The sequence below is a fragment of the Mesitornis unicolor genome, unplaced genomic scaffold (genome assembly GCF_000695765.1).
Source record: "Mesitornis unicolor isolate BGI_N332 unplaced genomic scaffold, ASM69576v1 scaffold47418, whole genome shotgun sequence".
Lineage (NCBI taxonomy): Eukaryota > Metazoa > Chordata > Aves > Mesitornithiformes > Mesitornithidae > Mesitornis > Mesitornis unicolor.
This window is the reverse complement of record NW_010200690.1, coordinates 792-16,413: the sequence shown is the minus strand read 5'-3', so window position 1 is coordinate 16,413 and position 15,622 is coordinate 792. Positions and strand designations below refer to the sequence as shown.

Sequence of the window (15,622 nt, the reverse complement as noted above, 5' to 3'; positions counted from 1 at the left end):
TAAAATAAAAATAAAATAAAAATAAAATAAAGCCAGTTTGACTCACCACTAGCGTCCAGTGCCTTCTCAAGTGAACGGGCACAAAGATGAGGTCCTGCTTGAAGAGATCCACACCTCTGGTCCATCGTCTTACTGCCCTGTAGCCCTCAGAGATTAGTTTGGGATAAAAGAAAGTACTAAAAGCATGGACTGATGGATATTCTTCCTTCTTATTTCTTTCCATCACAAGGTTCATGTAGAAATTAATAATCTGTACCATAAAAGAGTAAACTTGAGATGTAAAAGAAGACAGTAGCTTATCAAATGAAAAACAGCAGTATGTCTTTTACTGGCCACCCTTAAGTATGTAGCTGAGAGAACTCTATTCTCAGCTGTCAGCTTTTGTGTTGAGAATCTTGCACTTGGTTACTTCTGCAGTTTGATAAAAACACCTGTCACCAACCCAGATTAACTCCTGGAAGGTGCACTACACAAGAAGTAAAGGAACTTCCAGAAACACTAGATCCTTAAGTACCTAAAATAAGAACTGTACTGCTACTTCTAGGCTCTGAGGGTCATCAAATAACTTTGAAAATACGTCTGTACACTGCAAAGGTGGATTTTAAAAATAAATACTGCATTAGAATACCACTGTGCTGCAGCTAGTTTTACCTCATCATTTAGCCAGTTAAGGTTCTTTAGCGTGTGGATGTCCTCACGAGTGATCTTTAGTCTGAAGGCACTACTCATGACCTCATCTGGTTCACCTTCATCAAATGCAGCCATGATCTCTCTCTCCATGGCCTGAAAGGAACAACAAAATGGGGAAGAACTTGTGAAACAGAGCACTGAGCATGCTAAACCTGTGGGCAGCTTTCAACTGAAACAAGGCCTGTAAATTAAGCTCAGGTGACAGAGCAACTGGCTTTGCCAGGTTTTTAAGTTAGCAAGAGCACTTTTTTGTTGGTTGGCTTGTTTCAGCATCCTAACTTTGAACTCTAGAGCCCAGGTTTGCTTCATTTGTTTTCCCAAAGGATGCCAATTTCAAACACACAGACTAGCAAATGCACTGAAGCACCTGAAAAATGAACATAAGAACAGCACACACCTTTCCCACGCGATGCTGCGGCCCTCGCAATAGTGAGGTTCAAGCCAACTGCAGCAGGCATTCTCCATACCAAGATAGCTGAGTCAGGTGCCCGAAAGAATTTTAAGGCAAGGGACTTGAAAGGGAACTGAAGTAACAGCAAAGGGGGAAACTGAGGCAGCTACACTGGGGTCAGGCAACCAGGAGACGAGGTTGTATATGCAACTGGTCGTAATATGCATGTTCCCATCTAAGTCTGCTTAAGGAATGCAATGGTTGGATCTGGGCTAGCAGAATAAGAAAAACACCCGGTTTTCCTTGTACTGAGCATTCCTCTACAGACTTGGTAAACTCTGGAGTTGCTAGCCCTTTGAGTCAGTCCTCAGTGGGCAAAAAAGCAAGGGCTCAATTGGATCAGCACATCTGCAGCTTCAAATAATAAAAGCAGCCAAAGTTCAGGTGCCCCACAAACAATTCAACACTGTGGATCAGCAAAAGCTTATTTTTCTGGTTCTGTCATCACGGTAGGACAGGTTAAGAGGCAGAGACAATACAAATGCATGAATCAGGTTAGCACTGCTCTGGGAGACAGTTGTTAAACCTAGGCTAATTTTTGTCCTAGTAGCAGAAGCCCCCCAAACTCTTAGGTGAGTACAACTGAAGGAGTGTGTGAAGCATATTAAATTCTTAAAACCAGCTTTATTGCTGACCCTCGCACTGTGAAGTCGCAGCTGCAGACACTCAGTAACAGGTTAAATGCAAGGGCTCAAGACTTCAAAAAGCCTTAAGAACCATTTCTAATAAATGAAGCTCCTTGCAGCTCTTTCACAGCCTTCTGTTTTGTCTAATGCACTGTCAGCTATGGTACCTCTGTGAGCAGAGAAAACTGTTCCACTGGTTTTTCTGGTCTTGGCGATTTCTTCTCTTCCACATTGAGGGTAAACGACTTTTTGGATAGAACAGGTGCCAGATGTAAATTGAAAAACGTATCTTCTGAGACTGGAGCTTCACACTGTTTCTGTTAAACAAAAGGACATTAAGCTAGCAAGCAAGCACAGATTTTTTTGCCAGGGGATAGTGCAGAAAATCTTGCTCGTGTATCAAACTGGAAGGGTTTTAAACTGGAAGGGTTTTTGTACACACAGCCAACTCCAAAGTTACTTTTCATTGATGACTGCATTCCAACTGTGCACCCCTGTAGTGATGCACTTAAAACCGAACAGAGGCAAGAGAGCAGAAAGTTCGGTTTGGGCTAGCATTAAGAACCTCAGCAAAGCCTCCATATGTAGGTAATCAAGTTGAGATTTGAGATTAATATTTCTGATTTTCATGACTGAAATTTTATTTTTGATCTCAATCCCGACCAAAGATGAAAGTCAGAGATGTACTGCCTATCTCACAAAACAAAACTAAAGATACCAATGGTCTCTGACCAGCTCTGCAGGTCAACTAAGTCTGAGCACTAAAGTGTCTGAAGCTATACTCAAGGTATTAAAGGGAAAGAATAAAAATAGTATAGTGTAGGGTGCTCATAACAGTCCAGAAACAAAATAAATGGCAGTGGAAAACCATTTGTAATAGTGCTACTCAACAAATACTGCCCCCGCTTTCCCTGGGAAAAAACAACCGAGACAAATTCATTACTTGCTTAACAATAGATGTAAGTAAACAGTGCAAAAGTTTCTGATCACAAATACCTATATTTTCCTAAAAAGTGAAATAATTAATAGCACAAGCTTACCTCTGCTGGTCTTCTCTGTTCGTTACAGTTTTTTTGTAGAGCGTAGTACCTGCGAGAAGAGGGAGACAGAAACAGAGAAGTGAGCTGTGTATCCACACTGTCCCATGTGATTCTCAAGAATTCACCTTCTGGATAAGAAATGCTTTTTCAATGCTGATTCTGAGTAGAGCCTCAGTTGCGCGCACACGTGTGACAACATCGTCTCAGCTTCCAGCACCACTCCTTTGTAGCACCAAGACTGGGATAGAACCAAGAGCTGGGAGCTTTGCAAACTTTCTTCCATCTACATGTGCAACATGCCTTTTGTTCACCAGTTTCATTATTTGGAAAACAGGGAAGCAACCAGCATTTCCTCTATCAAGTGCTTTGGGATCTACTGGTGATAAATACTGCACGCTAGGTGTTATACTGTGAGGTATAAGGTGAATATCTACAACTATACTTGCATCCAAATATTGTTTAGCTTACGGAAACTAGGATCAGCACATTGAATTAAAAGTGGGACAGCAACAGGATGCCTACTTGCCTTCTATAGGCTAGTCAAGAGACTGACTATCCCCATTTGGAGAAGACTATCACTAAAACCATGCAGATTCTTAAGAGGAAACAAATAGACAGATATTAAAGTTGTCCATATATGTGTCCCTTCTTCAACAGCAAGAACGTGCGTTGCCATCAAAGACTCCCTTTTTCAAGAGGGAATGCTACAACAGACTTTCATGGTATCCTGCACTCATTGCATTTTAAAGGCTTTCAGTCCAGTGTGGTAAGAGTAGATACCACAAGCCTCATCAAATTACTTCAGTTAGTAGCTAAATCTGGAAAAAAACCCCACCAAAAAGGCAAGAAAATATTTCTTTTAGTTGAACCCATTATACTCTATCAGTTATTTTATTTTCTTTTCTCCCCTGAAGCTTAGGGGAACTGGTGACAATTTAGGCACAGGAACAGTGCTGCACAGCTAGATATAGCACTAATGTTTAAAGCAGGGAGAACAGGGACAGAATTAGCTAAAAAACAGGACTGCCCCAACAGAGTCTCTCTCTGCTCCCATCTACACTTTCTCCTCTCTCACTTAAGGGCAGGTCAGCACAGAGAGATGTGTGCATCAAACTGCCATACAAAACCTCCCGCTATAACTGCGCTTACTGCAACCAAACCCCCATTTCCCTCAACACCACAAAGCCACCTGAATTCACAGTCCTGCCAGCCCAGCCAGCCAATACAAATGAGTCTATCAGCCTCTCAAACAGGCAGACAACTTTTTGGGTCTCATATTCAAACCCAAGGCACCCTATAAGTCACAAAAACTGCTTAAGCCCCACCAGGCTTACAAACTCTCTAATGCTTAGGGTCCCACTTTCAAAGTGAAAGAAATGAAATGTCAGCTCGTTAACAGTTTGGGAGAAAGACACAAGCAAAAACAGATTCTGCAACTGGCTTGTGAGTAATTCCAGAGCCACAGGCTTGCTACTCCTCCTTCACAGCCTTAGATGATAAATATGATTTGTTTTCTTCTGGACAGTACTGGAGGCTAAAGATATGCACGCAGAGCCAAAAGAAACCAGTAACCATGATGAACAGAGTCTCTACCTGATCAAATTGTTTCTCTGAGGCAACTGTGGGCTGCAAACATCTGCACATTGGATACCTGCACAGAAAAGCAGTAACATGAAAACAGTAAGTGAACTTTCAATTATCATCAGATGTATGTAGCTCTTGGTTTCTGGGTGATAAATACAAAATAACTTTTAATGACAACTATATGATTAGGAAGTTCTAACTCTGGTAAACAGTTTGAGCTTTGACTATCATGTGCAAGTGTATGAGAGCTGAAGCAGGGCATTTATTAAGTTTTAAAATGCAGACTGCACACTTGACTAAGCAAGTGATTTCTGTGAAACCTGATGCTTCTCCAGGCTAGGAAGACCTGCTCGTCATTTTCTGTGACAAAACAAGCTTTCCCCAAATTCTAGCACCTGCTCAGAAATAATCCCAAAACCTCTATGATTACATCATAAAGTCACAAATATGTAAAAAGTATTGATGAAAAATTATAAGTAATGAACAGGAAAAAAAAAAGACTGGGACAACATTTAACACATACACACGAACACATGGTATTATAACACACTGCTGGTACAAAAGAAAATAGCTTGTCAGCAAACCAGTTTAACAAGCCCACTCTGCAGAAGACAACTAAGGTCCCCTTCAGTAGTTACATATCTTCAACTCGCTAAAGATGATCTACAAAAGAAGCTAACTTGATATAAACAGTGGTACTGTGCAGTTGCCTTTCTTGGTCTTGAAGCTCTGCTATCACAGAAATAGTCATGTGGTGCATTAAAAAGGGATTGATAAGGGATGTAAACACATAACTGCAACTCTGAGTTAAGTAATGGGCATCTAAGGGTGCGCAGTAACACATCACCCTCCACTGGTACACACGGCCAGAGACCACAAAGCTCTCCTGTATGCTGCAGCTGCAAACATCACTGCTATAGCAGTAGCTCTCATGTACAGATTTAAACAAACTTCTTCACTTCTTCAAAAACCTTACAAAGCCATTTTAGCCCATAACCACCTATTCACTGGGGGGGTGTTGCACATTGTTTTTTTTTCTTTCTTTCAAGAGACAGCTCATTTCATCCTAAGAGCTGCAATAAGCTATACTAGCATAAACACACCGGTCGATTCAGATGTCCTTAAAAATAGACACAGATTAATGATGCATTAGCACTGACAAGTCTTTTTAGCATGATCTATACCTTTGAGATTTGAGGAAATGCCCTATTTTGACTTGAAGTCTACCTACAAAGTGGAACAGATATGGGGGTACTCACTGGTCCTTAGTGTCACATGTGAATAGGCATCTTCCGAGCACTTTTGTTCTTCCAGGTGACTCACAGTCATCACTGGTTCCTTGGCATAGGCTTGAACACTTTGGTGCAGCAAAAAAATGACAGAAGAATCAACTTTTTAACATATGGCATTTGTTATCAGCGCATACCAATCCACTCAGAAGGACACAGTTTATTCATACACAACTTCTACATTAGAGTTGGAAGCCATAGTTAAAGCAATAGAAATATGTAAAGTAAAATTAAGCTGTTCAATCCCTCGATAGAAACATCCAGTCTTCTGCACTGCAGAAGGACTTTTCCCCAAGGAGGCAGTTTCATTCCAAAGCTTGGCTACTTTCAACACATGCATATTAGAGATACAGGAGTCAAATTTTCTGTCTCCAGAATTTCAAAAGAAACTAACCAATCAAGAAATTTGATTCCTTTGCCTTTCCACCAGCAAATCAGTGGCTTTTTTGGTTAGTCTGGTTTCGGTTTTGGGTTTTGTTTTGTTTCTGGTTTTTGTTTGTTTGTTTTTGGGTTTTTTGTTTTCTTTAAAAAGTATTCTTTGTACATCCTACAAATACCTGGATTAATCTGAGGAGACCACTTTATTTTATGGGACAAGACAGCATTCCTGACAACCATCCTTGACCAATTCTTTTCAAGCTAGTCATTAAAGATTATGCAGACACAGAGAATGCAATGTCCACAACATACGTACTTCTGGGACATCCTAGTTCAGCCCTGCTCTACTCTGACCTCAGGGACTCCATGCTCATGAGCAGTTGGAGTGCATTAGACACATTTCACAGGAACACCCTCTGGTTTAGCTTCATCTGAAAGGAACCCATTTGCCACACTCCAGGTCTGCTCTGAGATATGAGCCAAACCACAATAATCAACAACTGGGAGCTCAGATGCCGAAAGCAGAGGCTTGACCCACTCTAAAACACTATTACCAGTGCACTTAAAATTACATGAGATCCTGTTTTCCGTATTCTTTTCATGCACCAGAACATTAAATGCAATACGCTATTCTGAAGTTGTGTGTTTACACGTTTTGTAGCTGTGAACCACTGAGCGGAGATTGGGATTTTTCTAAGCCTTGGTCACAACCCATGTTTCACAGCATTTAAAGGAAACTGCAGGAAAGCATGGCATTTTCTACCATCGTACTGTGTAGAAAGACATGCTGGAACTTCAGCACTATCGTGGTATCACTATTTTACAAGAATTAGGCATCTTCTGCACAGCTTTGAAGTGTAATTATTCTACTAAAATAATGGGTCCTATTATTTTTGTGGGTTTACTTGTGTTGTTAACTTGGTGCAATCTCTTCAAACACTTATAAGACATCAAATATACTCATCACTGGTAATACATGAAACAGAATTACACACAAGTTCCCCTTTGCAGGTCGCTTTAGGAACTGGAATTCTACACGAGTGGGATTTTGACAACTTAGTGTACTGCAAAGAGAAAACTTCCTATAATTTGCACAAGAAAGACTGGGGCAAGTGGGAAGGAACAGAGAAAATTCTGGCATTCCCTGTGTTTACCTTAAGTTGCACATTTTCAGATAAAACAGGATTCCTGACCAAGGGAAACTCATCAACTGCAAACAAGAGGAAGATTTTTTTTTTAAAGGTGCTACAGAATAACCAGTGCTGTGGTCATACTAGAAGTTACATTGCCAGCACTAGAACAAGATACTACCTTTCTTAACACAAGAAAGAAGTATCAGAAACTTCTGTATCAACAAAGGAATCTTCACCTTTGGAACATACATATAGAAAATATTTGTGCTTCATCACAGGAAGCTGAAGGGTGGTGTCAGTCTCTTAAAAATGATACTGCCCAGAACCCTGAGAGTAAGGAAGATCAATTCCCCTCAGTTTCAACATACAACAGCTACAAAGTTACCAGCAAAAAGTTAATGGTTATTATTCCTCTGATAATTACTTGTGTAAGTTTGACAGCTGTGGATTAGGGTGGCTTCTAGAATAGTTTTTCTTCAGTAGTTTCAAGAGTTGTTTGTATCTCTCCTTTTCTTCTCGCTGAACATCCTATCAGAATAGAGGGAAAAAACAATCTGATTAGTACCACTACATATGAAGCAAACGTTTGTAATCTAGATATAGCACAGCCTGCACAGGCTGTTCCCAAAATATGGGCACATTATTCAAGTTTACTTTAGCGGGAATTCCCACACCTTCATTTTGTGTTAGCTCTGTGCTAGGAACTTCCGTCACTATAAACCTCAAAATTATTTCTGCAACTGTTTCCTCAAATGGGGGCCTCTTCTCTCCAGCTGTCATCTGCACCTCTTGCATAACAATTCAGATAATGCGCATTCCTGTCTATATAGATAATGACTGGGTGCTGTGAGTCCCCAGGGTATCCTAATCATGCTCCACAGCTTGTCATGGCCTGCTTCTCCAGTACTTTGCTATAAGTCCTTCTCCCATGTATGCTAGGGTTAGTAGGAATTTTCCAATAGTTGCTTCAGATATTGGAAGGACAGGGAAATACCTCTCAGATAGTCCTGTAAGGAAGGGTTATCAGCAACTGAGTGGTTTTTTGTCTACATTATCCTTTTAAAGTTGCTATGTGAAAGATCACAGTTGAGCTGTGTTAAAGGGCAAAACAGTGAAAACAACTCTACAACAAATACACACTTAGTGACAAGGCAGTCTACTTACAAGTGAAACTGGTTGGCAAGTCTTACCCCAGTACACCATTTCCATGAAACGGGGTTTAAAAGTCAATCTTTTGGCAACAAAGCACTGCTCTGTTCCAAGTTTTGAAGAATGTAAAGGCAAATAAAATGCTATATGCTGATTTTCTAGAAGTATTCCTTCAACTTCATTAACTGTGCTGCTACAAACTGTCAGTTCAGCATTTACATACAGCTTTGTTGTAACCGCTAAGCTGTTTCTTTTCAAAGGACACCTTTCTCACTCAACCTACCTCTTCAGCAGTACAGAAAAGCCTCCCCATTTTGCTGACTTCTGAAGTCGCAGTTTCTGGCACTGTGTGCTCCTTAATGGGCAGCCTCAGTGTTAAGATGGTGTCTGAAGCAGATCTGACATGGTGTTCGCCCTTCCTGCTTGTGAGAAAAACATAAACGGGAACAGAAATTATATCAAGAGAATGTTCAAATACACACCTCCTGATTCAAGCTCCAACAACAACTATTTTGTAAAGCATGTACACTGATGACGATGGAGACATAAACAAGAAGTTTACGACTTTCAGATGAAGACCTGCTGTCTTCAACTGGCTAATGGGAAAGTACAGAGAAGTAAAAGTGAAAATCAGAACAACTGCCTTGAATATACTCTGTTGTTTGATCTGCAAGTCACAACTGCGCTCAGAGCACACATGATGTCCATGGCAGTCCAAGCCCTGAGCCAATACAGAAGACTAAAGGATCGTGCAGGTGTGTTACCCACAGCATCCAACCCTCAGCTCTTCTAAAAGCTGGCGCATTGGCACCCAAGTGTAGCTGCTGCTTTCCTCACAGAATCATTCTGGCAGCAACCTTTGGATATCATTTGGTCCAAACTCCTGCTCAAGCAGGGTCACCCAGGGCAGGCTGCCCAGCATCATGTCCAACAGGGTTTTCGAACATCTCAAAGGATGGAAAACTCCACAACCTCTCTAGGTATCTGGCCAACCTCAGAGTAAAAAAGTGTTTCCTGATGTTCAGATTAAATTTCCTGGTTTTCAATTTGCACCCATTGCCTCTTGTCCTGTCAGTGGGCACCATGAAGAGTCTGGCTCCCTCCCCTTCATTCCCTCCCTTCAGATGTTCATATACATTGATGAGATCCCCCAGAGCCTTCTCTTAGCCAGGCTCTCCCAGCCTCTCCTCATATGAAAGATGCCCCACTCTCTTAATCTTTTTGGCTCTTCGCCGGACTTGCTCCAGTAAGTCCACATCTTGTCTGTGCAGGGGAGCCTAGCATTGGGCACAGCTCTCCAGTGGTGGCCTGAGTAGAAAGGAAGGATGACATCCTTCGACCAGCTGGCAACACTCTTCCTAACGCAGCCCAAGCTGCTGCTGGCCTTTGTCACAAGGATCTATCACTGGCTCATGGTCAGCCTGTTGTCACCCTCCTTCTCTGCAGAGCTCCTTTCCAGCTCCAGCACGTACTTGTTCCTCCTCACATGCAGAGCTTTGCACTCCTGCTTGTTGAACTTCACAAACATTCTGCCCTGTCTAGGTCTGACCTTCTCCAGCCTGTCCAGGCCCCTCTGGATGGCAGCACATCCAGAGGGTGCAATCAGCCACTCTTCCCAATTTGGTATCACCTGTGAACTTGCTGAACACGCACTCTGTCCCATCATCTGGGTCATTAACGAGGATGTTAAACAGTGCTGGCCCCAGCACCGATCCCTGGGGTACACCACTAGTGACTGACCTCCAACTGGACTTTGTAACTTTGTCCTTATAGCATTTCCAAGCTGCGGTAGGCACAAGACTACCAATCCAATTTTGAAACCGAAAGGCAAACAATAGCATCAAATCACATCAGAACCCATTCCCTCCTTCTTCCAGCTATTTCTGACTCTGAGGAAAGTGTACAAACAGTGCCTCAGCATCCCCCAAACAGTAATCTGAAATAAAAGCAAATTTAAAGGCTCATCCTTTTACCAAATCAGGAATTATCTGATGCCAAACATCACAAAGATGCTGAGATGTTTGAGAAAAGGTTTTTGTTTTGTTTCATTTTAAAACTTTTTTTCCTGTCAAACTAACTATTAAGGAGTTTTTCCACAGACATTCCTGGTCTCAGTCTCTTCTCAAGTTCAACACTTCTTCCTGACACAGACCTTTAATTTTTATCTGATATCCTGTGTCTACAAAGCACCTTGATTTAAAGAAGAATTTTAAAGAAAAAAAAAACAACAACAAAGACCTGCAGACCTCCCTTCATACAGCAGCCTGGAGGAACTCCAGAATACCTTGGAAAAATATTATGGGGACACAGATACAAATGTTAAACAACACAGAGGAAATTCCAAGAATGAAAGCGAAAGACAGCAAACCTTTCAGAGAAGAAGTCAAAGAAAATAGAAGGATTTTTACCTCAGAGATGGAAGTGTCTTTTGAGAAAGGGATAGTGTTTCCTCTTTCAAGCAAGTACTGGTTTCACAAGGCATTTTATCTGCGAGAGAAGAGAGTAAGCCATCAGTAATGATAAAAGGAAACTGAAGAGTTTTATGACTTTACAGTAAAGAGCTTCACCAAAGATACGTTATTTTCATTTTCTCTCTTACATCATAATGTTATTTGTGTGATGTTACAGATTTTCATATTGGCAACTACAGAAAGTTGCGCACATAAGGTATTGTGAGCCTAAACCTGAAAAAAAGTGTTATCGAGATCCACTGCCTAAAATTAGCATTTAAAACAATTTACTTCTGGCAAGCTAACAGCGGACATATCAGAACTGAAGGACTAAATCCAAGGCAGCTCCTGTACTGAGATGACAAGATAAATGCCTGGCCCCAGTCTAGAAGCAACGCCAGGATGCAGTGAAGAAGCAGAGTTCATGCTCGGGTATTCCTAGATGCTGCCTAGATAATGCACCTTCAATAATCTGTACATAAGGCTAAGAGGAGAGCTGCACAGTACACAGGGTAGAGTGAAACAGAAATGAGCTCACAACTTGATGTCAGTCTTACCAATTTGTAGCATTTCTACTTCTGGAGTAGAACCTCTTTGTCTTGTAAATGAAGGCTTAGAAGAAGTGGACTGAGTCTTAAATAAAACAAAAAAAGTACCAACATGAGTATAACTTGAAGGTGAATCCAAGCAAACATCAACTTCCTGAAATTCAATGAGCTCTGTTATGACTTGGGGACCATGATTTGTTGGTTTAGATTATAGCAGAATGCAAATCTCTGCAGAATCTCTGACAAGTACAATTTCATTTTTTAATACAGGCTCTCATACATGCATTGATGAAAGCAATACAAGCTTATCACCGAGTTCTCCTCGGTCAACTTCCACACATTCCAAAATGTAATAGTTTAACCCTTGAAAAACGTATTTCATACAAATAAGAATTAATGACTCTCTCAGGAATGGATATTAGAGCATGACAGTTTCTTATTCCTCTTATCTGATGGAGCAGTAAGAAAAATAACATGACACCTTCAAACCAAACCAGGGCATCAAGCGGTTCATGACTCATTTTTAGAGCCAAAGTCCTACAGGAATCCTCTCCTGGAGGTTTATCCAGAGGAAGCATGCAGTTCTTCTGGTAAGGTAATGTATTCTGACTCCTTAATTACAAGCTTGAGAAAAAGAGTAACAGTTTACAAACACACTCAAACTATAAACCTGAACAACTGTAAAGTATCTGGAAGACAACAAATATTTAGCTCCAAGTATCCAAACCTGAGTAAGGCAAACCCAGCACACAAGACATGCCTGCTACAAGGCAGGCTTGTGGCAGGCCCGACTCCAAGAGGCCTTAGGGAGAGCCACTTTTTCCTTCATCTTGAACAGATTCTACCGAATTTCAAAAACCTTGCTAACCTCTTCTGCAGACTCTGAGATCCCATCGGCATTGCAGACTGAAGCCTTCTGGCATTCATGTTTTGCCTTGGCTGGCAACTTCACTGCAGCAGAAACTTCTTCAACTTCCTCTTTACGCTCAGAGATGGCGTAATCTGAAAAATTAAGACAAGCCATATAAGAACATGATTTAAAAGGGAATTCCGATTCCTATTTGCATTAAAGCCCATCTCCTTATCCCACCTAAAGCAGCGTAACACATTTCAAGTTACACACCCTTCTGTCAACAGCAGTTGGTGGTGAATTTTGTATTAGTCGCCTCACCGAGCAATCCTTCAGAGCCGGAGCTCAAAGACTAACCCATGAGTCTGCCAGCCAGATCTGCAAAAACACCCTGCTTTTGGGAACATTCCCTGTTTTGGGAGAAGCAGCACAGCGTGCAACTTATCCTTCTCATCCCCTCCACATATGCATGTACTCTTGCAGTTTATTCCATGTAACTCTTGTCTAGTTGAGAGAAGCTGTTCACTGAGGTCTAGAAACCAAAGCTACCCAAGTTGTTTTAAGTATTAAAGAAGCAGAGACATGCAATCCCTCCGACAGCATTTCCAAACATCAGCAGGCCAGGGCTGTCTAATAAGGGGCTGCATTAGAGATTATATCATATCAGACAACAGCATTTGTTTGAAGGCAAGAGAATGACATTTTAGCAGACGAAGACATAGATGGTACAACATTCTTAGAAGCAGATTTGGCCTATTTACTAAGATGTGGGAATTGATCCTACCAAGAGCTGGTAATGTTGCTAGAAGGAGGAGGGATAGGGGATGAAGTTATCAATTTGACATATTTCTCAATCGTTTTATGCTCTGTAGCCTGAAAAGCACGCTAATAGTTGAGCAGCCCCTACCATTAAATAAGGGGCAGCACCCTTTGCCAAGCAGTAACTAGGAAACTCCACATCTCCCCATCAAGCTTGTGCTAGGAGATGTTGTACAGCCTAAAGAGCATAATTTCTCCCTCTTTACTGATAAAGAAAAGGGGAAATGATTATCTCAAATCACTGCAGCCAGCATCCAGAGGCACTGACATAGCTGCAGACAGCTGCATAGTTTTACCCTTAAACACTTTGTAGAGGGGTATCAGAGAAAGCCTCACCAATGAGAGCACTTCTCTGTCCCGCTGTTCTTGCCTGTGCCTCGCCTCTGCTGCGTCTTTATCCTTCTTTACTCATGCTTCCTCTATCTTTTTTAAAAGCACGTGCCAAACTCTTCAGATTCAGGCTAAACTGACTCTTGTGTTTTCAATTCAGCTTTTTTTCCCCCGTAAACCCACTGGCTCACAGAAATACCATTTTTCTCTGCCTGTCATCAGTTCCAAGTCACCTTCCTTTACATCCTACATTCTAAGTGATTTCTCATAAGACAATTGGGTATTTTTAACTGACAGAGGTACATTGCAAATAGAGGTTTGATTTAAACACACAGCTTTAATTACTCTTTCTGTATGGGCTCAAGGCCAGAGAGATCTGGGCTATCTCCTCCTGGCAGTAAAAGTCAACACAGGAAACATCACAGAGAGGGTTAGGCCCTATGATACACCCTCAGGCCACTGCCTATGGCTTGAAAAGCCAGTTATGGGAACAATGCTCAAGTACCTGAAACCTAAAAAAATAATGCAGATTAAATATTTCTGTAATGTGCAATACCTGTTTTTTGCTTTTTTGATTCAATCTGGTCAGGACCTTCCACAGGTGGTTGAGCGCTGAGAAAAGAACACAAAGAACAGCGTTACACTGCCACAGGTAGGCTTCTAACAGGCTAGCTTCCCTTCCCAGGGCCCAAACTCCCTAAGTTAGTTTTCATACCACAAAACCCCCCCTCCAAGCACCTCTGGGATCATCTCAGACATGCACCATCTCAACTGCCACTGCTGAGCATCTCCATCAACACCTCCACCTCTCCCCGCCAACAGACCACTCACAGAGAGCTAATTATCCCACTGCAGCATATTTTCCTGTTCTGTTAATGCCACATTTGTTCCTATCGCCAAAAAATTGATGAAGCTGATATGTAAAGTTTCCAGCATGCCAGAGATTACAAAGCCATCTGAGTTTTTAAGTCACCACGCTGAATTGCAAAGAAAAGTCCAAGTAGGACAAGAAACAAAAAGGTGGGAAAGCAACTCATGCACACACCCACTTAAATAACTGCTAACTCACTGTTTGTGAACTAGTTCTTGAAATAATTCTTAACTGCACCCTTTCTTACGAAGTGTAAATCCAAGTATATCAGCCAATAACAATGATAAAATCTAGTAAAAATCTTTATTTCGGGAACAGAGCGCAAAGGTTGTTCCTAGTTTGTTTTATTGGTTGGGTTTCTTTCCTATTTGCCTTCAAAAACGTCACAACATAGTCAGGTGGGGGTCGGTCTTGTCCTTTTTAACTTCACAAACCACTTACAGGTTCAGAATCAGTTTGATCACAAGAAAAGATTAATTCTCCCTTAGTAATTCAGAAATAAATTAAGAAATCTTTGATGTTCTGAAGTAGGCATGGCCAGGGATGGGCAAAATGCAAGGAAAAAATGAATCTATGCTTCACTACCTCTGTCTATGATGAGAATCCCCAACCCCATGAGAAGTTTAAACTGTGTCACTGCAACTGGGGGTTTGCCAAGGGCTTGGGAGAAACAGGTGTAATATTTGAAACACACTGAAAAAACAGGCCAGGAAATACAAGCAATTTGAGAGGGCTTTCCATGTAAAGACGCATTCATGTCCTTCTCCATGCTCTGGAGAAGACAGCACCTATTTCGGCCCAGTATTTTACTTGCTTTCTTAGCAACTACAGGAAAAAAAATAGGTATTAAAAAAAAAAACAGTAACTCTGCATACACTCATACAAGCTCAGGCCTTCTTCTTTCCAAAAACTCATCCCCTGCCAGTGTTGAGGGTAGTTAATTAACATTTATTATTTAAATTTGTAAAAATTTAAAGTTTTCACAGGTTGAGTCCCCCAAAAAAATTGCACACTGTATTTCAGTGGTGCAGTACAAGAATAGCTAAATGCTACTTTCCCCACCAGTTTCATTCCCTGTGCTCCTCATTTTTAATCTTTCCACCATGGGAAAAGCTCAAGTGGCAGAAATAACAACCACCCTGGGGCTTACGTTCCTTTGCATACTCACACAGGAGAGCTGGGAACATCTTTGCCATCTTAAAGTGTATCATGGAGAGCACTGCTGGAAACTTTATTTTCAGCAGGGCAGCTTCTGAAGCCACCTAACACACTTGAACTTCATCCTATTGCTTTGCCTGTCATTCCTAGTGATCTCTTCACAAAACCGGGTGTCCTGGTCAGACTACGACATGACAGCCTGCAGCGTCTACAGCATTCTTCAGTTCTGGATCATGCTCTGAGCAACAGCTGCCAG

The 15,622-nt window shown here is 41.5% G+C and overlaps 1 protein-coding gene across 1 annotated transcript; it reads right to left on the bottom strand.

Moving 5' to 3' along the window:
- Nucleotides 1-46: 46 nt before the first annotated feature.
- On the bottom strand, nt 47-14,050 carry LOC104544853 (sentrin-specific protease 2-like; the record flags this gene model as incomplete). The annotated part of the gene is given in 12 exon segments (XM_010189834.1): nt 47-250; nt 652-783; nt 1,935-2,084; nt 2,808-2,856; nt 4,401-4,458; nt 5,651-5,748; nt 7,616-7,719; nt 8,624-8,768; nt 10,749-10,827; nt 11,348-11,423; nt 12,207-12,340; nt 13,894-14,050. Coding segments are annotated over 12 exon segments (1,386 nt in total), but the record flags the coding sequence as incomplete, so codon positions are not given.
- Between the last annotated feature and the right edge of the window lie 1,572 nt (nt 14,051-15,622).